The 26,202-nt window shown below is 45.5% G+C and overlaps 1 protein-coding gene across 1 annotated transcript in view; it reads right to left on the bottom strand.

The window, feature by feature from the left end:
• The window catches only part of LOC126263333 (urocanate hydratase-like), a 380,705-nt gene that overhangs the window by 299,042 nt on the left and 55,461 nt on the right, over window positions 1-26,202 (bottom strand). Inside the window, exon 5 of the mRNA XM_049960422.1 lies at window positions 16,970-17,036. Within this exon, the coding sequence (XP_049816379.1) occupies window positions 16,970-17,036 (67 nt within the window). The remainder of the gene's footprint in view (window positions 1-16,969; window positions 17,037-26,202) is intronic.

The following is a 26,202-nucleotide window of genomic DNA, read 5'->3' as shown; positions in this document are numbered from 1 at the left end:
AAAGGAGATTGCTTATAAAACACTTGTGCGACCTCCTACAATATTGCTTTAGTGTATGACACTAGTACCAAATAGGACCACGAAGATGTATTGAATGAATTAAAAAATGGGTAGCAGGAATTTTCACTAGTTTGTCTGAGCCATGGGAGAGCGCCTCTGAGCTGCTGCAAGATCCGAACTAGTAGACGATGAGTGTTGACCCCTACGTATCGCTCATGTAGGCGCAGAGATATCTCTAGACTAGTGGTTCCCAGCAGGTGGTCTGCGGACCTCCAGGGGTCCGCGAGCTATGCCAGAGGGGTCCGCAACATACTATTGGAATAGTACACTTAAAAGACCAATAAACTCAGTTTTAATTTTTTCCTGTCATTTTCAGTTCGTATTTTTTTTAAGTAGTTTGCTATACTAAACATCCAGATTTGAAGACAAAGATTTTGAACAATAATCAAAATTTAACAATAACAGTGTTGGCTAAATTGAAAAAGTTTTAAGCTCAATATTTTTTCAATAATTGTTTTTTCTAAGTACCAAAAATAGAAAACGTATAAAAAGAGTCTTAACTTGGCTTTTTTAGGTACTTGATACTGTGATATGACAAGGTACCAATCATGCTCGATGAGGGGGTCCTCGAGAAAATTTTGTTGAAAACCCCGCCTCTACACAAATTGCAGCGCGTACAGAGGCGGTGGGCCGTGTGGCCTTCAGGTCAAAAGTAAAAAAGTTTTAAAAAAAGAAACCAGTAAATGTTTCCGCATTCCATACACGACTGAAATGGGAAGAATCACTAATAAACAACATTGGGATGTGCCATCTCCCGTGCACTTCACAGTGGTTTGCAGAGTATGGACGTAGTTAAACAAGGTGTCCAGGAGGAATGGTCAGTATTCAGCAGAAACGCTCATTTTAAACAAAAAACTTCGTATGGATATATGCGTTATTCCGAATGGTTTCTGAGACAAAGCTCATGTAATGTACATGGAACTGATGGCTTTACATACAACTGGTTTGAATCATGCCGAAGAAACAGAATGCAAAAAATTCTGCGACTAATTCAATGGTGTAAATGTAGGAAAGTCTAGTAACCAGAGAGAAACCGCAAAGGGAGTCCAACAGTGTTTAGTTTTGTGTCCACTTCCATTCCTACGACAGAAAGACATGCAGAGCAAAGAGGTTGAAAGCAAAGAGGTCAGTTGGGATATCTAAAATGCCAACGTAGTTTGTTAGGTAAGACACAGACTGCGCGCAACTAGCCCAAAAACAAATGTACGTTACTGTGCTTTTTCTCGGAAATCTTTCGGAATAGGTCATACACTCCTGGAAATTGAAATAAGAACACCGTGAATTCATTGTCCCAGGAAGGGGAAACTTTATTGACACATTCCTGGGGTCAGATACATCACATGATCACACTGACAGAACCACAGGCACATAGACACAGGCAACAGAGCATGCACAATGTCGGCACTAGTACAGTGTATATCCACCTTTCGCAGCAATGCAGGCTGCTATTCTCCCATGGAGACGATCGTAGAGATGCTGGATGTAGTCCTGTGGAACGGCTTGCCATGCCATTTCCACCTGGCGCCTCAGTTGGACCAGCGTTCGCGCTGGACGCGCAGACCGCGTGAGACGACGCTTCATCCAGTCCCAAACATGCTCAATGGGGGACAGATCCGGAGATCTTGCTGGCCAGGGTAGTTGACTTACACCTTCTAGAGCACGTTGGGTGGCACGGGATACATGCGGACGTGCATTGTCCTGTTGGAACAGCAAGTTCTCTTGCCGGTCTAGGAATGGTAGAACGATGGGTTCGATGACGGTTTGGATGTACCGTGCACTATTCAGTGTCCCCTCGACGATCACCAGTGGTGTACGGCCAGTGTAGGAGATCGCTCCCCACACCATGATGCCGGGTGTTGGCCCTGTGTGCCTCGGTCGTATGCAGTCCTGATTGTGGCGCTCACCTGCACGGCGCCAAACACGCATACGACCATCATTGGCACCAAGGCAGAAGCGACTCTCATCGCTGAAGACGACACGTCTCCATTCGTCCCTCCATTCACGCCTGTCGCGACACCACTGGAGGCGGGCTGCACGATGTTGGGGCGTGAGCGGAAGACGGCCTAACGGTGTGCGGGACCGTAGCCCAGCTTCATGGAGACGGTTGCGAATGGTCCTCGCCGATACCCCAGGAGCAACAGTGTCCCTAATTTGCTGGGAAGTGGCGGTGCGGTCCCCTACGGCACTGCGTAGGATCCTACGGTCTTGGCGTGCATCCGTGCGTCGCTGCGGTCCGGTCCCAGGTCGACGGGCACGTGCACCTTCCGCCGACCACTGGCGACAACATCGATGTACTGTGGAGACCTCACGCCCCACGTGTTGAGCAATTCGGCGGTACGTCCACCCGGCCTCCCGCATGCCCACTATACGCCCTCGCTCAAAGTCCGTCAGCTGCACATACGGTTCACGTCCACGCTGTCGCGGCATGCTACCAGTGTTAAAGACTGCGATGGAGCTCCGTATGCCACGGCAAACTGGCTGACACTGACGGCGGCGGTGCACAAATGCTGCGCAGCTAGCGCCATTCGACGGCCAACACCGCGGTTCCTGGTGTGTCCGCTGTGCCGTGCGTGTGATCATTGCTTGTACAGCCCTCTCGCAGTGTCCGGAGCAAGTATGGTGGGTCTGACACACCGGTGTCAATGTGTTCTTTTTTCCATTTCCAGGAGTGTATGTCCATATGACATTTTTTGCTGCAACTGAGCGTTCCTGTCATATTCCTGAATATCGATCACTCCTCCTGGGACACGCTGTAAATGTAGATGTAAGCCGGCCAGTTTGGCCGAGCGGTTCTAGGCGCTTCAGTCTGGAACCGCCCGACCGCTACGGTCGCAGGTTCGAATCCTGCCTCGGGCATGGATGTGTGTGATGTGCTTAGGTTAATTAGGTTTAAGTAGTTCTAAGTTCTAGGGGACTGATGACCTCAGATGGTAAGTCCCATAGTGATCAGAGCAATTTTTTTTTTTTTAGATGTAAAAGGGTGAGATTTCAGAAGTGAACATGTGTAGGTGGTTTCTATTCGGGTCCTCACATATTCTTGCGCGTTCCGGTCTTTTTATCTCTGTACACTACATGGCGTACCCAGCTTCCTTAAAGGTCTTCTCTCCAGTTTCTACCTATGCAGCTCGCCCCACTGTTAAATGAGCTAAATATAGCATTATATGATGACTCCATGTCCTATTTAATTGCTCTGTTCAATCAAGCAATGCACTCACTTCATAGCCCCCTATGTTTTTCTCATCTTCTACATAATATTCAGCACTGTGGTAAGCATTTTTGTCGCCGTCTGCTGACGAATGCAGTTCCGCCGGCAGCTCCATTTTCAGATCAGTTCTTTTCCTCAGTTCATCAAAAAGCGCTAGAAATCAAAAGTAAGTCTTTTGGGAGGCGTAAGCGAAGATTTCACCGCTGGGTCAAATCTCACCGGTGGCATATACATAGCACGGGAGTTTGCTCTTTACACTACGAATCTTTTAGCTTCTCAAATCTTCTACTACACTGATCTGTTTATTTCTAAAACACATGATAAATTTTACGTTGCGCTTGTGAAAGTTAATCATTATCACAGACATTTTTGAGTTGGATCGGGTTATCACATGGGCTAATACGAAAATTGACTATGCATCAGTTAAACAGATGTTTTGGAATATTTGTGAAACATTCAAGTCGAAGTTTTAAGGCGAAGGTTAGCTTTCCAGGTTTCAGATAGGACGCACGTGCACTGTTCATTGCCACCATTCTTTCTTCTTCTGTCGTCCATTTGTTTAAATCTCTTTCATTTTCACTTTTCTCCTCTAACTGCACAGTGGCTGAAAGTCTTCTTGGTGTATTTAGGCATTCCACTTTCTTACGCGATCTGCACTGCGTGTAAAGACTGTGTTTTGACAGTCACTTTCTGCTTAAATGATTCCATCGCCGTCGCTGAATAAGCGAGGTACATAAGGCGTGACAAAGTATCTCAGATTCCAGGTGTGACATATCTTGTGCAGAAGCACACTTTGTTGCCAGTCGAACCAACCACGATACTTGGACGCATCAAACAGTTCTCTCCACCATCGTGTGGCGAACTTATTGTAGACTTAATTCTCAACAACGCTTGTGAATAACATAAGATTTAAGGAAATAAGAAACGCAAATATTTGTGGACAGTACGAACATTTAGCTAAAATGAGCTTGCTTCATCGACGCATATTAGAAGTAGATTCAAAAAATGTACATAACTAGGCCGAAACTTGTTAGTAAGTACTGAAAATATGAAGGGATAGATTTTCTCTTATAACTTAATGGATTAGGAGGAACAAACCTGTCCTCGATGACCGAGGTTTCAGTGAATAGTACGACTGAGGCGTAATATTGAAGCTGGGAGATACTGACATTTCACAGAGAGTCGCATTTCGTGAAATAAAAGGTTTTGTGAATATCCGAGCATTTATCTTTAGCAGAACAATCATCTTCAAAGATTCCATGTACTCGTAATTACTACGTTTTTTAACCAGGTGATTAATGTGGTTATTCCTTGTTCAAGAGACAATTGACACGTACAGTCACCAAGTGTCCCACTGTACGTTTGACATCTGTTTTTCCTCTGATGATCCCCAGTCTGCTCCACTGTTATAGCAATGCTTAACGTTGCCCATTGTCGCATTTATTAGTTGGTGTCAAATGTGGTTTTCGGTAACGCGCCCATTCATATAGTTTGGTTTGTCTTTTTGAAGGTGCGTCCATTGTGCACACGTACCATTATAAGCACATATACACTGAAGCGCCAAAGGAACTGGTGTAGGCATGCGTATTCAAATACAGAGATATGTAAACAGACAGAATACGGCGCTGCGATCGGCAACAACTATACAAGACAACAAGCCTCTGGCGCAGTGGTTAGATCCGTTACTGTTGCTACAATTTCAGGTTATCAAGATTTAAGTAAGTTTGAACGTGGTGTTATAGACGGCGCACGAGCGATGGGACACAGGATCTCCGAGATAGCGATGAAATGGGGATTTTCCTGTAGGACCATTTCACGAGTATCAGGAATCCGTAAAAACATCAAACCGGAAGAAGATCGTGCAAGAACGGGACCAAAGACGACTGAAGAGAATCGTTCATTGTGACACAAGTGCAACCCTGCCACAAACTGCTGCAGATTTCAATGCTGGGCCATCACTAAATGTCAGCGTGCGAACCATTCAACGAAACATCATCGATATGGGCTTGCGGAGCCGAAGTCCCACTCTTGTACCCTTGATGACTGTACGACACTAAGCTTTATGCCTCGCCTTTGCCCGACATTGGACTGTTGATGACTGGGAAACATATTGCCTGGTCGGACGAGTCTCGTTTCAAGTTGCATCGAGTCGATGGATGTGTACGGGTATGGAGACAACCTCATGAATGCATGACCCTACAAGTCAGCAGGGGCTGTTGAAGCTGGTGGAGGCTCTGTAGCGGTGTGGGCGTGTGCAAAATGGCTCAAATGGCTCTGAGCACTATGCGACTCAACTTCTGAGGTCATCAGTCCCCTAGAACTTAGAACTACTTAAACCTAACTAACCTAAGGACATCACACACATCCATGCCCGAGGCAGGATTCGAACCTGTCACCGTAGCGGTCGCGCGGTTCCAGACTGTAGCGCCTAGAACCGCTCGGCCACCCCGGCCGGCCGGGGCGTGTGCAGTTGGAAAGATATGGGACCCCTGATACGACTAGGTACGACTCTGACAGAGGACACGTACGAAAGCATCGTCTCCGATCACCTGCATCCATTCATGTCCATTGTGCATTCCGACGGACTTGGGCGATTCCAGAAGAACAATACGACACCCCACACGTCCAGAATTGCTACAGGGTGGCTCCAGGAACACTCTTCTGAATTCACTTATGCTGGGCACCGAACTCCCCAGACATGAACATGTTGTTCAGAAGAGATCTCCATCCCCTCGTACTCTTACTGATTTATGGACAGCCCTGCAGGATTCATAGCACTACTTGAGACATTAGTCAAGTCCATGCCACGTAGTGTTGCGGCAGTTCTGCGTGATCGCGGGGGCCCTACGCGATATTACGCAGGTGTACCAGTTTCTTTGGCTCTTCAGTGTGCGATTACACTTGTTCTTCTTTTACCGATTATTCAGTACAAGCACACAAAGACGAGACGCGTACAACCCACCCATCGTGTCGCATCTGCGCCATTCGCTCTACGTGGGTGCAATGCTGTACTGACATCACCAAGTTTGCACATTTGACCTCCGCCAGGATAATAGCTGAAGATCGTATTGTACATCACTAGCTTCTTAAAAGCTAGGCCAAAGAGCAATGAGTTCTAATTTAGTATACACTGTCCTATCAACAGTATCCAGAAATCCCTATTGCTGCGCGGAGTGGCCGCGCGGTTAGAGGCGCCATGTCACGGATTGCCTGGCCCCTCCCGCCGGAGGTTCGAGTCCTCCGTCGGGCATAGGTGTGCGTGCTGTTCTCAGCTTAAGTTAGTTTAAATTGTGTGTAAGTCTAGGGACTGACTGTCTCAACAAATTGGTCCCTGAGGAATTCACACACACACATCCCTATGGAATGCCGAACTGACCACTATACGTTACGATAGCGTACCTTCCAGTATAAAACGAGGTGAAGAGTATTATGTTCTCAGTAGAGAAGCAGTAACAGCAGAATGGATCGGTCAACACAGCTTAGTGACTTCGAACGTGGACTGGTCATTGGATGTCACCAGAGTTGCAAATCCGCCAGGGACTTACCAGGTGATCTATAGCTGCACAAGTCGACTGTAGCGACCGACAGGGACCGTCCAGCATTACAAATGGCGATTGTAAAATGTCGCCGCAAATCAGCAGAAGGAATCACTCGTGACTTCGGAAGTGCTACCAGCAGTCCAGCTAACAGAATGACTGTGCGTAGGGAACTGAAAAGAACGGTCGAGCATCTATTCGTAAGCCACACATTTTTGTGGTCAGTAATAAGTTATGTTTGAGAAGATGTAACGAGTGACTGTCGACAGCGAAAATGGCAACGAGTGATGAATCACGCCTGTGACAGTCCGATAGAAGAGTTTGGGTTTGGCGAATGCTTCGAGAACTTCATCTGCCGTCGTGTGCAGTGCCGACTGTGATGTGTAGGATTGGTGTTGCGATATGGAGGCGACTTTCGTGGCTAGGGTGTGGTCCCCTTACTGCTATTAAGAAAGCGGGTATGATGTGTGTAGACTTTGCAGAATTGTGTACTGCGTACGATAGAGGAATATTTTTGAGGCGACGATTATATCGACAGTGCACCCTGTCGTAAGGCAGCATTTGTGAGGCAGTTGTCTGTGGACAACAGGGTGCCTGAAATGGACTGGCCTGCACAGAGTCCTGCCCTGAACCCAATGGAACATCTTCGGGATGAGTCAGAACGTCGACTTCGTTCCAGGTTGGAGCGTCCTGCATTGCTAACGTTACTGATTTCGAGTCTTGTGGTAGAATGGGCTGTCATTCGTCCACAGGCATTCAAACAGTTTATTCCTATTTGAAAGTGTCCCCAGCAGAGTTCAAGCCATCATAAGGGCAAAAGGTGGACACAGCCCATATTAATGTCCACTAACAGATGTACTGGTACTTCTGACCAGATTTTTAGCCACATCTCCTCCATTGGGTTTGACATTACTTCACAAATTCAAAAGAAAAAAACTGTTGATGTCATTTATTTTCTGTAATGAAATGACTGGGATACATTATTAGCCCGTCTGCCTCAGGAGGAAGGAGAGGGTATCTACTCTTGACTGTTGCTCCATTCAGTATGAGCTATGATTGGCAGTTATCTGGTGTAGATGAGTGTTTTTGGGGTAGAGGGCCACGTCGAAATGTAAGTGGTCCCTCCACAGCGTAATACAGCAGTAGATGCAGAGGAGGGCACTCTGACAGTCACAGAAACGTCGGTTTTATTCAGTGAGAGTTATTTAGCAACACAGGGTGCGGAACTTAAATCGGGACAAAAGAAACATTTTTTTAAAAATAACTAATTTATAGCCGGTCCCAAGCCCGGTTGAAAAAGGAGGAGGGGGAGGAGTAACACCTCATAAAAAAACCTTGGTTCACCTGGCCCGGGTGATAGTACCTCGTGAGGGCCCCTTGCCAGGGACACGGTGAAGACCTCAACGGCAGTGAAGGCGGAGATGAAGATCATCGGTACGGCGGAAATGGCGCAAGAGGCAACCTTGCTTTTTGGGATACTATAAAAGCTATCGTCCAAGGTTATTTGGACAAAGGGCACGACGGTTCCACAGGTTAGTGGCGGTAACCCTACAGCGTCTGTTCCACATGTTAGTGGCGGCTGATCTATAAAACTCAGAACTGGAACTCTGAGCTTAACCAGACTGAATGTCAATTTCAGTCACAAACCCAGTCCAATTAAGTCAACATGGATACAGCACCTTCAAAGACAAATTACCCCAGTGGGTCAAATCCCACGGTTGAAAAACCGCAAGTGGTCTATTGGGATTCTGGGGAGACCACAGAAGTGTGCATGGAGGTAAATCGGAGTACCTCAAAACCCCGTAATAAGAAAATCAAACCAAAATCTAGAATTTGGCTAATGACATTTAATGTAATTTCTCTCTTAAAAATGGGAAAACTAAAAAACATCCTGGACAAATCCAGAGAACGTAAAATCAAAATTATTGCATTTCAGGAATCACGATATACAGATGAAAATCCTTTTGATTCGGAAGGATACAGGATATACAAAGGAAAACCTGGAAAACGAGCCATGGCAAATTGTCCACAGTTTGGAACTGGATTTATAGTAGATACATCAATACTTGATTCAGTCGCAACTTTCAAATCTTACTCGGGTCGGCTCTCCACGATGACAATAAAATCAGCTAATAAGATATACACCCTAATCAACGGACATGCACCAACTAACATCACTAACAAAAACAAAATAGAAGAAGTAGAAGAATTCTGGAACCAATTAGATAATATTCTCCAAAAAATCCCAAATAACCATGTCAAAATCCTTAAGGGCGATTTCAATGCACAAATCGGTAAAGAAAAGAAATATCGATATTGGGTAGGTAAATGGTCAGGGCATACACAGACCAACCGGAATGGCATGCGACTCATTGAAATCTGCAAAAACCATGACCTATTTTTCAAATCAACATTTTTCAAGAAAAGAGCCTCGAAAACGAAAACTTGGATCTCACCTAATCCATTACTAGGTGAATATCAGTTGGATCATGTAATGATCTCCCGCGTAAATACAGTATAAATCATGAAACTTAAAGTCCTTAATGGACTAGACCTAGATTCCGACCATTACCCAACAAAATTCTCCCTAGATGTCATTCCAGAAAAAAGAAAATTCACTAAGAAATCTCCACACCGTAAATATGATGTACAAAAGATGAATGGCAATGAACAATTTACAAAAGAAACGCAATATTTAAAACCACAAAATTGGCAACAACTGCAAGCAGGACTTTTAAATGCAGCTGAAACTGTAGCACCGCAAACAAGAACACGTAAACACCCATGGTGGACAGATGAGTGTGACCAACTGATAAATCTCAGACAACAGGCGTGGCAAAATTGGTTGTGCAACAAAAATCAAAAGACCCTGGAAGATCTCAAAGATACCAGGAAAACAGTCACAAAAGCAATACGAACAGTCCGTAAACAACACGAAGACAAAAAATTGCAAGACATAGAAAATGATTTCAAGAAAAACAATTCCCGAAATTTCTACAGAGTATTCAAACAAAAACTAACAAAGTACTCTCCTCCATCACTCCAGTTCAAAAATGACCATGGGGAAATTGCTCATACCAACACCGAAAACTGTGAAATTCTTGCAAAATACTTTTCTAAATTACTGAATTGTGAAAAGCCTGCAGAAAAATTTGAGTTCCATCGTACACAACGAAACCCAGACTCAAAGCCACCAAGTTTACAAGAGATTAAAGAGATAATTCAGTCACTGAAAAATAACAAAGCATCAGGAGAAGACCAAATCATCGCAGAATTATGGAAAAATGCAGGAGAAAATCTTATTGCAAAACTCGAAGAAATTATACATGAAATCTGGAAAACTGAAAAAATCCCCACAGATTGGAAGACTGCAATCATACATCCTCTGTACAAAAAAGGAAGTAAAACAGACCCCAACAACTATCGTGAAATCTCTTTATTGTCAATAACATACAAAATTCTGTCTAAAGCCCTACTAAACCGTGCAGAACCTCAGCTGGATTCAAAACTAGGCGAATGCCAAGGTGGGTTCAGAAAAGGTCGATCTTGCGTAGAACAGATCCTTAACTTGAAAAACTCAATGAAATATTTACATAGTACTTCAAACAAAAGTTATGTCATCACGTTTGTCGACTTTAAAAAAGCATATGACAGTATAGACCGAGAATCCCTTTTTGAAGTATTAGCAGAATTTGGACTAGATCAAAAGACAACAAACATCATAAAAGAAACACTCACGGACACCAAATCCAAAGTAAAATTTATGGGAGAATTGAGCACAGAATTTCAAATAGACACAGGAGTACGACAAGGGGATGTACTGTCCCCAGTGCTCTTCAATTGTGCTCTTGAAAAAGTTGTTAGAGAATGGAAAATAGCAGGTGCACCAGCACACAGACTGGGACCAAGACATAAGGGCATAGAATTACACTGTTTAGCATTTGCTGATGACATGGCACTGATCGCACAAGACATTACTGATGCACAGAAACAGCTAGAATTATTACAAGAACAGGCAGCTAAAATAGGATTACAAATTTCATTTGAAAAAACAAAATTTATGACTGACGTCAAAGATGCACCTCCTGATCTCAAAATTGGTAATAACTACATCTCTCGAGTAAAAGAATTTAAATATTTAGGTGAATGGATTGCAGAAAATTGTAATGAAAAGACATCTGTCAGATCAAGAGTCCAGAAAATGGAGACGGCGTTTCAGTTAACAAAAAAACATTTACAACAAAAAGAGTCTCTCGTGGAACTGCAAAATACGACACTACACAACAGTAACTAGACCCGAAGCTCTCTACGCATCTGAGACACTAAACCTTCAACACAGAACACTAAAAGAGGAATTAGAAGTGAAAGAACATAAGATAATGAGGAAAATCCTAGGACCAAGAACTAAAGATGGGGTACATTATCCAAAACCCAATGCAGAAATATATAAAAATATCTCCAAAATAACAGACACAATGCGCATGAGAAGAATCCAATTCATGGGGCACTTAGAAAGAATGGACTCAAAGAGGTTAACGCACAAAATCCATACATTTTTAAAGAACAAAACCACAAGACCGAACTGGTACAGACGGAAAAAGACCTGAGAGAATTAGGGTCTCCAAATCTACATGATAGAAATGAAATCAGAAAAATCACAAACACACGGGGTTTTGAGGAAGAAGAGAGAAAAACTAACCGACATACATGGTCTACGCAACGAAAGCTAGCCCATTTGTTGTTTATGAAGGAATACTGGGCGAAAAGGAAGGCCAACAAATGTTGATTACGCGTGGTCCTAAGTGATCCATCCGCGAAGAAGAAGAAGAAAGAACTAATTTATTAAATGGCTCCAAGCACTATGGGACTTAACATCTGAGGTCATCAGTCCCCTAGACTTAGAACTACTTAAACCAAACTAACCTAAGGACATCACACACAGACATGCCCGAGGCAGGATTCGAGCCTGTAGCAACAGAGCAGTTCCGGACTGAAGCGCCTAGATCCGCTCGGCCACAGCGGCCGGCGCAAATAAATTAAGACAAAATACAAATGCAAATGAAAATACTTTCAGATACAAGTAGTGGTACCTTTCAAGAGTATCATTGCTCGATGTAACCGCTTTCCGCCGCAATGACCGCCTCCAATCTTGTCCTGAAGCGATAGCACGCACCCTTTGAAACAGCGCTGTCCATATTGGCGAATGCTGCTTCGATAGCGTTTCGTAGAGATGCGACGTTAGGGTACCTCGTCTTGTTGGTAACTGTTTCGACTACGCTCGCAACATAGTAGTCGAGGGGTTTCGAATCCCGACTACTCGGGGGGCCAGAACTCCTTTGACCAGAACACGTCAACGTTATCCGAGAGCCAATTTTGGACTAAATGGCTCGTATGAACCGGTGCACCGTCCTGTAGAAAGGCGTATTGCCTCCGCGAGGCCACAGTTATCGTCCACGGTTTCACGACACTCGTCAAAACTTGCAGATAAATTCGGTTATATTCCGCACTTGTCCGTAACATCTCGGCCATTTTGAGGTTCTGATTGTTTACTATATGGCTACGGCTTTCAAGATCGCCATTCGGGACTTCCGGCGGAACTACGATATGGTGGAAAAAAATTTGAGAATTATCTGGATTTAGCAGCAACCTGTATGTCAACTTTTATGTACGATTTTATGTTAACGACTCTGGCCACGCAAGCCTACGTACTTATGTGAAGTTCTAAGTTCTGGCATAAAATCGATGCGACTACCGGACAAGCAGCTGTATTGGATGTCGCGTATCGGCGACGGACACGGGCACACCGCAGCAGATACGCACGGCTGGAGATTAAATGCGCAAATCCTTTCGGCTGGCTCAGGCTGCCGGCAACTGCCGAACAGGCGGGCCGCGCCGGCTTTTATTAACGTCTGCTCGCATTGTCCCGCGTCCTACAAAAGACGGACGCGGATATATTGGGGCTCAGGCGTCGCTTCCGCAGTCGCAGCGCGGTGCTCTCTCTCTCACTGCGAGGCCCGCCGCGTCACAAACAGCAGGCAGCGTGGACGCAGCTATCAGTTTCCTGCAGCAAACGGACAAGGGGGAGAGCAGCGACAGTCTCTGCGTAAACTTGCCAGATGTATGGGGAACTGCGTGTTTCGCAGACAGTTTCACGGACGGTGTAATACACTTATACAGAGTGATCTAATAGTCCCGCACATGAAAATAAATGTACATCCACATCTACATCTACAGCCATACTCCGCAGGCCACCTGACGGTGTGTGGCGGAGGGTACCTTGAGTACCTCTATCGGTTCTCCCTCCTATTCCAGTCTCGTATTGTTCGTGGAAAGAAAGATTTCCGTATGCCTCTGTGTGGGCTCATCGCTCTGATTTTATCCTCATGGTCTCTTCGCGAGATATACGTAGGAGGGAGCAATATACTACTTGACTCCTCGGTGAAGGTATGTTCTCGAAACTTCAAAAAAAACCCGTACCGAGCTACTGAGCGTCTCTCTTGCAGAGTCTTCCACTGGAGTTTATCTATAATTTGCGTAACGCTTTCGCGGTTACTAAATGATCCTGAACGAAGCGCGCTGCTCTCCGTTGGATCTTCTCTATCTGTTCTATCAACCCTATCTGGTACGGATCCCACACCAGTGAGCAGTATTCAAGCAGTGGGCGAACAAGTGTACTGTAACCTACTTCCTTTGTTTTCGGATTGCATTTCCTTAGGATTCTTCCAATGAATCTCAGTCTGGCACCTGCTTTACCGACGATTAATTTTATATGGTCATACCATTTTAAATCACTCCTAATGCCTACTCCCAGATAATTAATGAAATGAACTGCTTCCAGTTGCTGACCTGCTATATTGTAGATAAATGATCTTTCTTTCTATGTGTTCGTTGCACATTACACTTGTCTACATTGAGATTCAATTGCCATTCCCTGCACCATGCGTCAATTCGTTGCAGATCCTCCTGCATTTCAATACAAATTTCCCAGGTTACAACCTTTCGATATACTACAGCATCATCTGCAAAAAGCCTCAGTGAACTTCCGATGTCATCCACAAGGTCATTTATGTATATCGTGATTAGCAACGGTCCTATGACACTACCCTGCGGCACACCTGAAATCACTCTTACTTCGGAAGACTTCTCTCCATTGAGAATGACCTGCGTTCTGTTATCTAGGAACTCTTCAATCCAATCACACAGTTGGTCTGATAGTCCATATACTCTTACTTTGTTCATTAAGCGGCTGTGGGGAACTGTATCAAACGCTTTGCGGAAGTCATCTACCCGGGAACCCGTGTCTATGGCCCTCTGAGTCTCGTGGACGAATAGCGCTAGCTGGGTTTCACACGATCGTCTTCTTCGAAACCCATGCTGATTCCTACAGAGTAGATTTCTAGTCTCCAGAAAAGTCATTATACTCGAACATAATACGTATTCCAAAATTCTACAACTGATCGACGTTAGAGATATAGGTCTATAGTTCTGCACATCTGTTCGACGTCCCTTCTTGAAAACGGGGATGACCTGTGCTCTTTTCCAATATTTTGGAACGCTACGCTCTTCTAGAGACCTACGGTACACCGCTGCAAGAAATGTGTCCGTAAATGGAGTTGCACTCATTCGTTAGATCAGCCACAGAAGATGGCACCACCGATGTAACCGACGATAAACAGAGACGCCAATATAATGGGTACAGGTCACGTGACGTCTGTAGAATAGTGCAGGTCTGTTGGCGACCATGTCATTTTTCCAAGAGAACAGTGTTTTGCCAGTCGTTCGTATGCTCGTGTTGTAGCGCATTTCATGGGATGTATCCAGATGACTGTGCCGAATGATTCGACAGTAACGAGACTAATAGGCTATTTGGGGTATGGCGATCGGCTGAAAGCAAGAAAAGAACCAGAAGATTGGCCAGTTTCACGGATGCTGTGCTGATTGAGGGAATGGGTGTGATGCTGAGTTCAAGTTCAAAAAGTCTGAAGAGGGCTACTGACAATAAGCTTACTGTTGCGAATTCTCATTGCCTGGCCTCTGTTTTTAATTCCGAATTCCGCATTACAGTACAATCGAATGACTGAAGCATGCCACGTGTTAGCCATCTAGCCGAGAACAATTAAATCTTTTACTCCACTACCTTGGTGAAGAATCATCGTAACTGGTATCCGTAGTTCGTGATCTACTGTTTAGCGTTGCTCTATTTACATCCTGGAGTCCCCGTTCGATTCCCAGCCGGGTCGAGGATTTTTCTCCGCTGACGATGTGGATATTTACACTCCTGGAAATGGAAAAAAGAACACATTGACACCGGTGTGTCAGACCCACCATACTTGCTCCGGACACTGCGAGAGGGCTGTACAAGCAATGATCACACGCACGGCACAGCGGACACACCAGGACCCGCGGTGTTGCCCGTCGAATGGCGCTAGCTGCGCAGCATTTGTGCACCGCCGCCGTCAGTGTCAGCCAGTTTGCCGTGGCATACGGAGCTCCATCGCAGTCTTTAACACTGGTAGCATGCCGCGACAGCGTGGACGTGAACCGTATGTGCAGTTGACGGACTTTGAGCGAGGGCGTATAGTGGGCATGCGGGAGGCCGGGTGGACGTACCGCCGAATTGCTCAACACGTGGGGCGTGAGGTCTCCACAGTACATCGATGTTGTCGCCAGTGGTCGGCGGAAGGTGCACGTGCCCGTCGACCTGGGACCGGACCGCAGCGACGCACGGATGCACGCCAAGACCGTAGGATCCTACGCAGTGCCGTAGGGGACCGCACCGCCACTTCCCAGCAAATTAGGGACACTGTTGCTCCTGGGGTATCGGCGAGGACCATTCGCAACCGTCTCCATGAAGCTGGGCTACGGTCCCGCACACCGTTAGGCCGTCTTCCGCTCACGCCCCAACATCGTGCAGCCCGCCTCCAGTGGTGTCGCGACAGGCGTGAATGGAGGGACGAATGGAGACGTGTCGTCTTCAGCGATGGGAGTCGCTTCTGCCTTGGTGCCAATGATGGGCGTATGCGTGTTTGGCGCCGTGCAGGTGAGCGCCACAATCAGGACTGCATACGACCGAGCACACAGGGCCAACACCCGGCATCATGGTGTGGGGAGCGATCTCCTACACTGGCCGTACACCACTGGTGATCGTCGAGGGGACACTGAATAGTGGACGGTACATCCAAACCGTCATCGAACCCATCGTTCTACCATTCCTAGACCGGCAAGGGAACTTGCTGTTCCAACAGGACAATGCACGTCCGCATGTATCCCGTGCCACCCAACGCGCTCTAGAAGGTGTAAGTCAACTACCCTGGCCAGCAAGATCTCCGGATCTGTCCCCCATTGAGCATGTTTGGGACTGGATGAAGCGTCGTCTCACGCGGTCTGCACGTCCAGCACGAACGCTGGTCCAACTGAGGCGCCAGGTGGAAATGGCATGGCAAGCCGTTCCACAGGACTACATCCAGCATCTCTACGATCGTCTCCATGGGAGAATAGCAGCCTGCATTGCTGCGAAAGGTGGATATACACTGTACTAGTGCCGACATTGTGCATGCTCTGTTGCCTGTGTCTATGTGCCTGTGGTTCTGTCAGTGTGATCATGTGATGTATCTGACCCCAGGAATGTGTCAATAAAGTTTCCCCTTCCTGGGACAATGAATTCACGGTGTTCTTATTTCAATTTCCAGGAGTGTATATTGTCATCATTCCATCTCACCATCATCTACGTCCAAATCGCCAAAGTGGCGTCAAGTAGAAAAACTTGCACAACTAGACCACGCTACTCTAGGTTGAGTCTTCCGACCAATAAAGCGACAGACTCATTTCATTTTCAATTCATCGCAACTGACAGGGGGTAATATAAGAGCGCCAAAAACCGTTATACTTCTCGTCAAAGAAACGAAGTTAGTTTTGAAATATCGTTACAAAATGCCATGAATGGAAGTTTCCTGTCACGAGAGCTGTGTTACTACTCATGGAGATTAAGTTAGAATACGGGAGTTGTTAGCGAATACGGGAGTTGTTAGCCTGTAGCGAGGTATGTGGGACGGCTTACACAATATACCTCTGCTAAACGAACCGCAACCTATGTCCGGAGTACGTCGATGACCGTGTAATCGGGTGTCAGCGACAAAGCGACCACCAGCGGCTTGCGCCGTGTACTCACCGTAGTGCCGTGGACGATGCCCTGCGGCCCGATGTAACAGAAGCTTCCCGCGGTCATCTGGCCGTACCTGCAACAAGCAGCGAGCGCGAGTGAGAAAATTTGGCAAAAGAAATGTTGGCAGAGCTAGAATTTTTCAGTGTGTCTGCATTTTTCGTAAGTGCTGAAAAATTCACAGAAACAGCAAATCTCAGAAAGACATGAGGGTATTGCCGCAAAAGCTGGGTATGTTGTGGGCACAACTGTGTTACCCTATTGTGCTACATCCAAGATCGATGACAAAAATTTGCCTATGTCCAGTTGCTGTCATCGGGCCGCGATATTATGCAATATATGGGTTGCACTTCCTGTGGCTACTAGGATGATATCGACAAATAATGTGTGCAGGGTGTTGGGAGAGTAACGCGATTTTTTTAACATGTAACGCGATTAAATCAGATGCCGCACATAGAACTCATATGGGATCGTACTAAATGCTTGTTCTGTAAATTACCGTGAGCATTTTACGGAACTGGCTTCTAACGGCTACATTGTGGCTCAGGTAATCCAAAGACCCATAGGCCTGTTTTAACATCAGTGACTACATCTACTGAATATTAAGAGAAACAGCAGAATAGTTTATATACGCTTTCAGTACGTCGCGCTTTAGCCGGCCGCGGTGGCCGAGCGGTTCTAGGCGTTTCAGTCTGGAACCGCGCGACTGCTACGGTCGCAGGTTCGAAACCTACCTCGGGCATGGATGTGTGTGATGTCCTTATGTTAGGTTTAAGTAGTTCTAAGTTCTAGGGGACTGATGACCTCAGATGTTAAGTCCCATAGTGCTCAGAGCCATTTTAACCATTTGAACGTCGCTCTTTGCAGCTGTCAAATATGGAGAAAACACATTTTTAAATGTTTACTTCGAAATCTGCTAATTATTTATTGGCTGACTAGTTTCGAACGTCGCCGAGTTTCATAAGCTACCTATTACACAGCATAAAATCTGTTACGCATGGATGGGTCAAATGTGTATGAAAGTATCGATGACTATACTATACTATACTTACTACATTAGGTATTTTCTATTCGGAATGCGTTTGGTGTGGACAGTTTTATATATTAGATGTAGCTCAGATCTGCGTTAAAGACGTCGTAATTGTAGTTACATCTTACTGAAGTATGTTAATATATGAGCATCATATATGTATCAATTGTGGTACCTTTTGATCTGACACACCCGGGGACGGTATTTCGCATACAATTGAGAATTTGTTCTTGTTGGAACACACTGCGTGTCACGTTGTCTTATTTTTTGTAGGTGTTACTGTAAATTTAGTGATCTCTATACTACCTGAATGTAGATTTTTGATCTCAGAGGATGGAACTTCAGCAAGTCTGCAGATTCTTGTCATCTGCATAGTTCGCCATGTCGTAATCAGGCAAAAAGTTTACACCGGAATGTACATGATAAAGATTTCTTTACTAACTACACTCCTGGAAATGGAAAAAAGAACACATTGACACCGGTGTGTCAGACCCACCATACTTGCTCCGGACACTGCGAGAGGGCTGTACAAGCAATGATCACACGCACGGCACAGCGGACACACCAGGACCCGCGGTGTTGCCCGTCGAATGGCGCTAGCTGCGCAGCATTTGTGCACCGCCGCCGTCAGTGTCAGCCAGTTTGCCGTGGCATACGGAGCTCCATCGCAGTCTTTAACACTGGTAGCATGCCGCGACAGCGTGGACGTGAACCGTATGTGCAGTTGACGGACTTTGAGCGAGGGCGTATAGTGGGCATGCGGGAGGCCGGGTGGACGTACCGCCGAATTGCTCAACACGTGGGGCGTGAGGTCTCCACAGTACATCGATGTTGTCGCCAGTGGTCGGCGGAAGGTGCACGTGCCCGTCGACCTGGGACCGGACCGCAGCGACGCACGGATGCACGCCAAGACCGTAGGATCCTACGCAGTGCCGTAGGGGACCGCACCGCCACTTCCCAGCAAATTAGGGACACTGTTGCTCCTGGGGTATCGGCGAGGACCATTCGCAACCGTCTCCATGAAGCTGGGCTACGGTCCCGCACACCGTTAGGCCGTCTTCTGCTCACGCCCCAACATCGTGCAGCCCGCCTCCAGTGGTGTCGCGACAGGCGTGAATGGAGGGACGAATGGAGACGTGTCGTCTTCAGCGATGAGAGTCGCTTCTGCCTTGGTGCCAATGATGGGCGTATGCGTGTTTGGCGCCGTGCAGGTGAGCGCCACAATCAGGACTGCATACGACCGAGGCACACAGGGCCAACACCCGGCATCATGGTGTGGGGAGCGATCTCCTACACTGGCCGTACACCACTGGTGATCGTCGAGGGGACACTGAATAGTGCACGGTACATCCAAACCGTCATCGAACCCATCGTTCTACCATTCCTAGACCGGCAAGGGAACTTGCTGTTCCAACAGGACAATGCACGTCCGCATGTATCCCGTGCCACCCAACGTGCTCTAGAAGGTGTAAGTCAACTACCCTGGCCAGCAAGATCTCCGGATCTGTCCCCCATTGAGCATGTTTGGGGCTGGATGAAGCGTCGTCTCACGCAGTCTGCACGTCCAGCACGAACGCTGGTCCAACTGAGGCGCCAGGTGGAAATGGCATGGCAAGCCGTTCCACAGGACTATATCCAGCATCTCTACGATCGTCTCCATGGGAGAATAGCAGCCTGCATTGCTGCGAAAGGTGGATATACACTGTACTAGTGCCGACATTGTGCATGCTCTGTTGCCTGTGTCTATGTGCCTGTGGTTCTGTCAGTGTGATCATGTGATGTATCTGACCCCAGGAATGTGTCAATAAAGTTTCCCCTTCCTGGGACAATGAATTCACGGTGTTCTTATTTCAATTTCCAGGAGTGTATATATGGTTTTGAACTTTATATTAACATGCGACGTAAAAAGCTGATGTGGGAGCAGAATCGAAAAATATTTTCATTTTGCGTTCTCGTGACATTTCGTGGCAGCCAAGTTGTAATTAGGCAAGAAACGAAATACGAGCGTCTTCGGACACCATATTCAGATATCTGGAGTTCGACATCCACGTAGTTTACAGATTAATGCTTAAATCTGACAGATATTGATGCAAAGAATTTTAAGGTCGTTTATAATCTCTGATATATTCTATTTACTTCGCGACTACATTAATACTGCTGACTATATTCAGTGGGAGCACAGACATACATTACTAGACTGATAAAGCCGTTGCTTTTACTGGAGCTTGATGTTTGGCGGCGTCAGGATGTTTATGTGTGGTACTAACTCGATTTTCTGAAACGGAACGGTGTTGTAGGCTTTACGAGATGGTTTAAAGAATTTCTGCAGTTTAGCAAATATGGGCGTATTAGTTAACACATATAACATAGAATCGTGTTATGAGAAGAGTAACTAGTTTTTATATATATATATATATATATATATATATATATATATATATAAACTGCAGTTATCGAAAGAGCCATCAAATGAATGAAGACACTTGTTACCAAAGACAAATAACACGTTCTACTTATAGGATCACTTTAATAACGAGCATACTATTCGAAGAAAAGATGAAGCTGATGGAAACTAGTTAAAAGCAAATCATTAAGCTACGTCTATTAATACTAGATTATTAAACCTCTTAAAATATACACAGAATATTTAAACAGGGTCGGCGTTTCAGATAAGAAAAAACAGTAATGCAATTATTTAGGCTTACGTATAGTACAAAAGCAAAAATACGTTAGATGTTTTTAGTTATGCTTGCATTGAGACATGTTCCTTTCCTTTTACCTTCTGTCTGCTGTACGAAAAACTAGAGCGAAACACGACGCATGTATTGACCATTATGTCAAAACTCTAAAAGTAACGAAGTTGTATCAGGTTATTCCCATTTCTTTCGGTTGTTTTATCAGTAAATAAACAGCTGTTTACGCGTCCTTTGCGCTCGCCGCCATATTGGGACTCTAAATTGCTGGCTTCAGTGACACCAGTGATACTGTATACGGTATTGCCAGTCTAGTAATGTACGTCTGTGAATGTGAGACAATCTGTCCTACATGGAGGTAGATCTCTGATCTCAGAGCATGGAACTTCGACGTGCCGGCAGATTCCTATCATCGGCGTAGTCCTACAAGTTGTAATTAGGCAAAAAATTTCCACCAGCCCGTACGTGATAAAGAATTCTTTACTTTTTATGACTTTGAATTTTATGTCCATATGCGATGCAATAGGCTGATGTGGGAGCAAGAAACGAAAAATATATTCATTTTTGGTTCTCGTGACGATTCGTGGCAGCCATGCTGTAATAAGGCAAGAAACGAAATACGCGCATCTTTGGCTGGACCATTCAGACAACTAGAGTTCGGCATAAAGATAGTATAGAGATTACTGAAGACAGTTCCAGGGCGCGAAACGAATGGCAAGTTATCTGAAGCATTCATCTCTGGGAGGAAATGTACAAAATAATGTATATGCTAACCACAGTTGAGAGGCATGGGAAAATCGAGGCTTGGTTGACACTCGAAGGGCGCTGCGAAAGTGAAGACAGCCTCATCAAAAATGTAAATGAAGTTGCTGCGTTGACACACGAAAATTATAGGAAGCCAAAATGATCATGAAAGCGTAATGCGAGAAGCATTCAATAAATGATAAAGTAACATTTTCAAAATACAAAAATATGATAACAAGTTTTGATTTTACGTAAAATTGTACTCCCGCCCTGCGTTCACACTGGTATCAAAATGGAGGATGACGCAGAGATGCTTGAAACACTGCATTCGATCCTCCGATATTGTTCTAGACGGACACAGATCTGTAAGTCCACGGTATTGGTGATAAGTGGAGAACCGCCCCGAAACATATGTGCTACAAAACGCTCCTGTTCCCTGCGCATGTACCCCAACATCAATATGGGATATGATCACCATGTACACGTACACAGGCCGCACAACGGGTTGGCATACTCTGGATCAGGTGGTCGAGCAGCTGCTGCGGTATAGTCTCCCATTCTTGCACCAGTGCCTGTCGGAACTCCTTAAGTGTCCTAGGGGTTTGAAGACGTGCAGCGATAAGTCGACCGAGAGCATCCCAGACGTGCTCGATGGGGTTTAGATCTGCAGAATAGGCAGGCCACTCCTGATATCTTCTGTTTGAAGGTACTCCTCCACGATGGCAGGTGGGTGGGGCCGTGCTATCATCCATTAGGAAGAAGGTGGGAACCACTGCACCCCTGAAAAGGCGGACGTACTGGTGCAAAATGACTTCTCGATACACCTTACCTGTTACAGTTCCTCTGTCAAAGACATGCAGGGGTGTACGTACACCAATCATAATCCCATGCCACACCATTAAACCACGACTTCCATACAGGTCCCTTTCAAGGACATTAAGGGGTTGGTATCTGGTTCCTGGTTCACGCCAGATTAAAACCCGGCGAGAATCACTGTTCAGACTATACCTGGACTCGTCTGTGTACATAACCTGGGACCACTGTTCCAAATGGTTCAAATGGCTCTAACCACTATGGGACTTAACATCTGAGGTCATCAGTCCCCTAGACTTAGAACTACTTAAACCTAACTAACCTCAGGACATCACACACACCGATGCCCGAGGCAGGATTCGAACCTGCGACCGTAGCAGCAGCGCGGTCGCAGACTGAACCGCCTAGAACCGCTCTGCCAAAACGGTCGGCCCACTGTTCCAACGACCATGTACTGTGAGGCTTTACGTGCTCACCTGTGACCAGGGGTCAGTGGAATGCAACTTGCAGGTCTCTGGGTGAATAAACCATGTATTTTCAGTCGTCTATAGACTGTGTCTGGAGAGAACTGTTCCAGTGGTTGCGGTAAGGTCCCGAGCAAGGCTACATGCAGTACTTCGTGGCCGTCTGTGGTCACTGATGGTGAGATATCGGTCTTCTTGTGGTGTTGTACACTGTGGGCGTCCTATACTGTAGCACCTGGACACGTTTCCTGTCTGCTGGAATAGTTGCCATAATCTTGAGATCACGCTTTGTGACACACGGTGTACCCGTGCTACGACCTGCTGTGTCTGACCAGCCTCCAGTCGCCCTAGTATTCTACCCCTCATAACGTCATCAATAAGTGCTCCTTGAACCATTTCCAACACACAGTCACAATTAGCACGACTGAAAACGTCTGCACACTTACTCGCTGCACCGTACTCTGACATGCACCAACACACCTCTGCGTATGTGGACTGCTGCCAGCGCCACCGTGCGACGACCGCAGATCAAATGCGTCGCTTCGTCATACCCCGAGGTGATTTAAACCCGCAAACCGTCCACTAGAGCGTTGTTCCACCATGTATCAGCATTATAATTAAGTTATGAGCATGAGTGTATTTATATTGACGAGGGCGGAAAATATAACTGATATAAACTGCTCAGTACAGGAAAGCTTACAGAACCTGATGGGATACATGGGCGATCCTACACCTACATGTACATCTATATTCTGCAAGCCACATTGCGACGGGTGCCGGAGGGCACTTTTACTACTACTGTGACTCCCCTCCTTTTTTCGTGTTCCAGGTGAAACTGTCCCTTCGTCCGTGCTTCTGAGCGCCCGTGGCGTCGCGCGAAATCAAACGCGCCGATGCGTGGCCCTCGAGATAAATTAAGAGACGTACTGCTCCGCAGATTTATTCTGAAGCATTTGTTGGCGAATCCAGATTTATTCTCTGCATTGCTACATTTTTAAAATCAGCACAAATAAAGGCCGCCAGACTCGCATTGGCCCACGAAACAGTGTTAAATTTGCCGCCAATCGAAATACAATACTTAAAACCTCTGTAGCAGTCTTATCACTTTTAGAAACATTTCGAGATCCGTCCACTGGAACATGTTCACCGCTAAAAGTTCACACACTACCTCCAGCTGGTTCCTAGGAACTAACGCAGATAATTCTCTAACAACAAAACAGGTAACCAGTTCAAAACAAATAGGAGAAGAGTCGCACAAAACCACCGCGCTCAGATTGCCACAGAAAGGAATATAATTTATTGGCTTCAATGAAACCCTCGCCAAGTCCATTTCGTTGTTTAAACACCATCGCCCAGTTAGCTATTTGGTTCGATAACTTAATTTTCTGGTCCTGCCTACAGTGCGTCTGCAGACTCTGTACACGGCAACACTCGTCTAGAAAACTGGAATAGCTCAACCTGAAATCCACGCTCGGGAACACACTTTTGAAATTTCTCAGTTTTCCTTTTCACGACTTCCGTAATGCGCTGCAAAAACACACCTCCGACCCAGAGGGAACACCACCTAAACACCAAATTCGAGACTTCCAAACCCCTCCACGGAATTTAACTTTTAGGTCTTTCAGCCAACCAGAATGAGGAACCAATTGAAGGCATTCTCACTGGCCATTTCCTACTGCCGATTTGCTTCTGTGTGAAGTGCTGCTTCCTCTCTACAACAAAAGCCGTCATGGGGGAATGACTCGCCATTGATATTAGTGTAATCGGCTCCGACCAATATCGATTTAAGAAGATTGGGGAAATATTGGGCCATCAGCTTCAGGCCCAACTCCCTTCTTTCTGTAACAGTAAACTGATCCTTCCCACCATAATAGTGGACAGGTGTAGGCAGGAAATGGGATGTCACATGATTTTATTCTCCAAGGTTAATGACATTATTGCTGCTGAAAACTCTGCGTAACATGAAATAGGACTGCCTAACTGAATGGTGTTTGCAGAGGCTACAAGGACATCTCTTAAATATTGTTCAGATACAGAGATTTGTCATACAGCGGTAAATTACATATATTATTTATGAAGTGGCGGTAAATTAAACAAATAATTTACGAAAAACAGTTTAAAGAACTGTCTGAATACTGGAAAAATCAAGTTTACAATGTTTCATAAAAACCACCTACGAGTGAGCTGGACTGTTTCTAATGTTACCTTCCTGGTCTTTTCGCGATACGTATGCGGGAGGACGCAATATATTGGTTGAAAGGTCTATGTTGGATTCCTTTCATGATAATTTCTTAAATCTGTTGTCATTTACGGCATAAATTCCACTTCCAAATTTACTGTGGTGTTTCTGACTATCTGGGAGGAGACTGAGCAGTGGAACGTGTTACATTTACACATAAAGAAGAACGATCTGTCACACTACTACACTTTAAAACACAGTTTATATGTAATTCATGTCACACAGTCTCAAATGGAGCCTACATGCTCTTTCTTTTATATAGTGTATATGATAAGATACTGTTATTCCCCTTCCCTTCTGTGTGAAAAGATGAATGAGCAAATGTATTTCTAGTTGCATGCTTGATGGTAGCAGACAAGCCTGTCTGCTAGAGAACAGTAGGACCAACGTCGGAACAAGTAGCTACGCTTTCTAAAAGGAAAGAGGTTTATATTCTTGGTATGGTCCCGTCCGCGTCCCTTGTCATGTTGGTATACGAAGCTGCCTCTCTGGTAACTTCCGTTTTGTATCTGTGAAGCACCCTCGGTAGGGGTCCACGCCAGTCTGTCCGCAGCGAGCGTGTGAAGTAGTAAGATCTCCGGCTAAGCGCGTCGCTGCTAAGTCCATAGGACAATGAATTTCTTAAGTTCAGCCTAACTGAAAATTTAATCACCTTTATTTCAGGTTTAGATCTAAAATATCTTATGTTATCTTAAATTGCAACGCAGTGTAATTCGAGTGTGAAGTTCGGAATATCTTCCAGTAGTTGCTTTGTCACTACTTTGTGAGTAAAGTGGAACCACGTGTTGATGATACGTAACTCTAACTAAGATCATCAATCTTAAATGCGAATGTGCGTGAGATTATAACGTCTCGTCTTGACAATATTTTTCAATATAGCAGCTTTTCTTTATGTTCAACCCACGTGGGGTGAACTTTGTGAGACCAGTACCACGTGCTTATACAATTGTTTGACCCATCAGGTTAATAGTAAGACGATAGTAACCAGTGCGAGGTTTTTCTTTTGTAAATTGCGTTTCGATGTAAGTTATTTTAATTATCAAAATTATTGTGGAGTTACAATCTTTGTGTAAACCAAGTTGACCACGTGAAGCATGTGGTGTAATCATCAAAGGAGCCCTCAGCTATTCTTTTCGGGAAGATTTCACAGAGAGGTATTATGAATTTAGTATACCAGTGTGTGGTAATTTCATGACGGACAGGATAGCGCTACGAACGTAACTTCTTTGGGTGAAAATTGAATCGGTTGGTTGTGGTTA

This window comes from Schistocerca nitens, chromosome 6 (genome assembly GCF_023898315.1).
Source record: "Schistocerca nitens isolate TAMUIC-IGC-003100 chromosome 6, iqSchNite1.1, whole genome shotgun sequence".
Lineage (NCBI taxonomy): Eukaryota > Metazoa > Arthropoda > Insecta > Orthoptera > Acrididae > Schistocerca > Schistocerca nitens.
The sequence above is the reverse complement of the archived record's forward strand: the minus strand, read 5'-3'. Positions and strand labels throughout refer to the sequence as shown.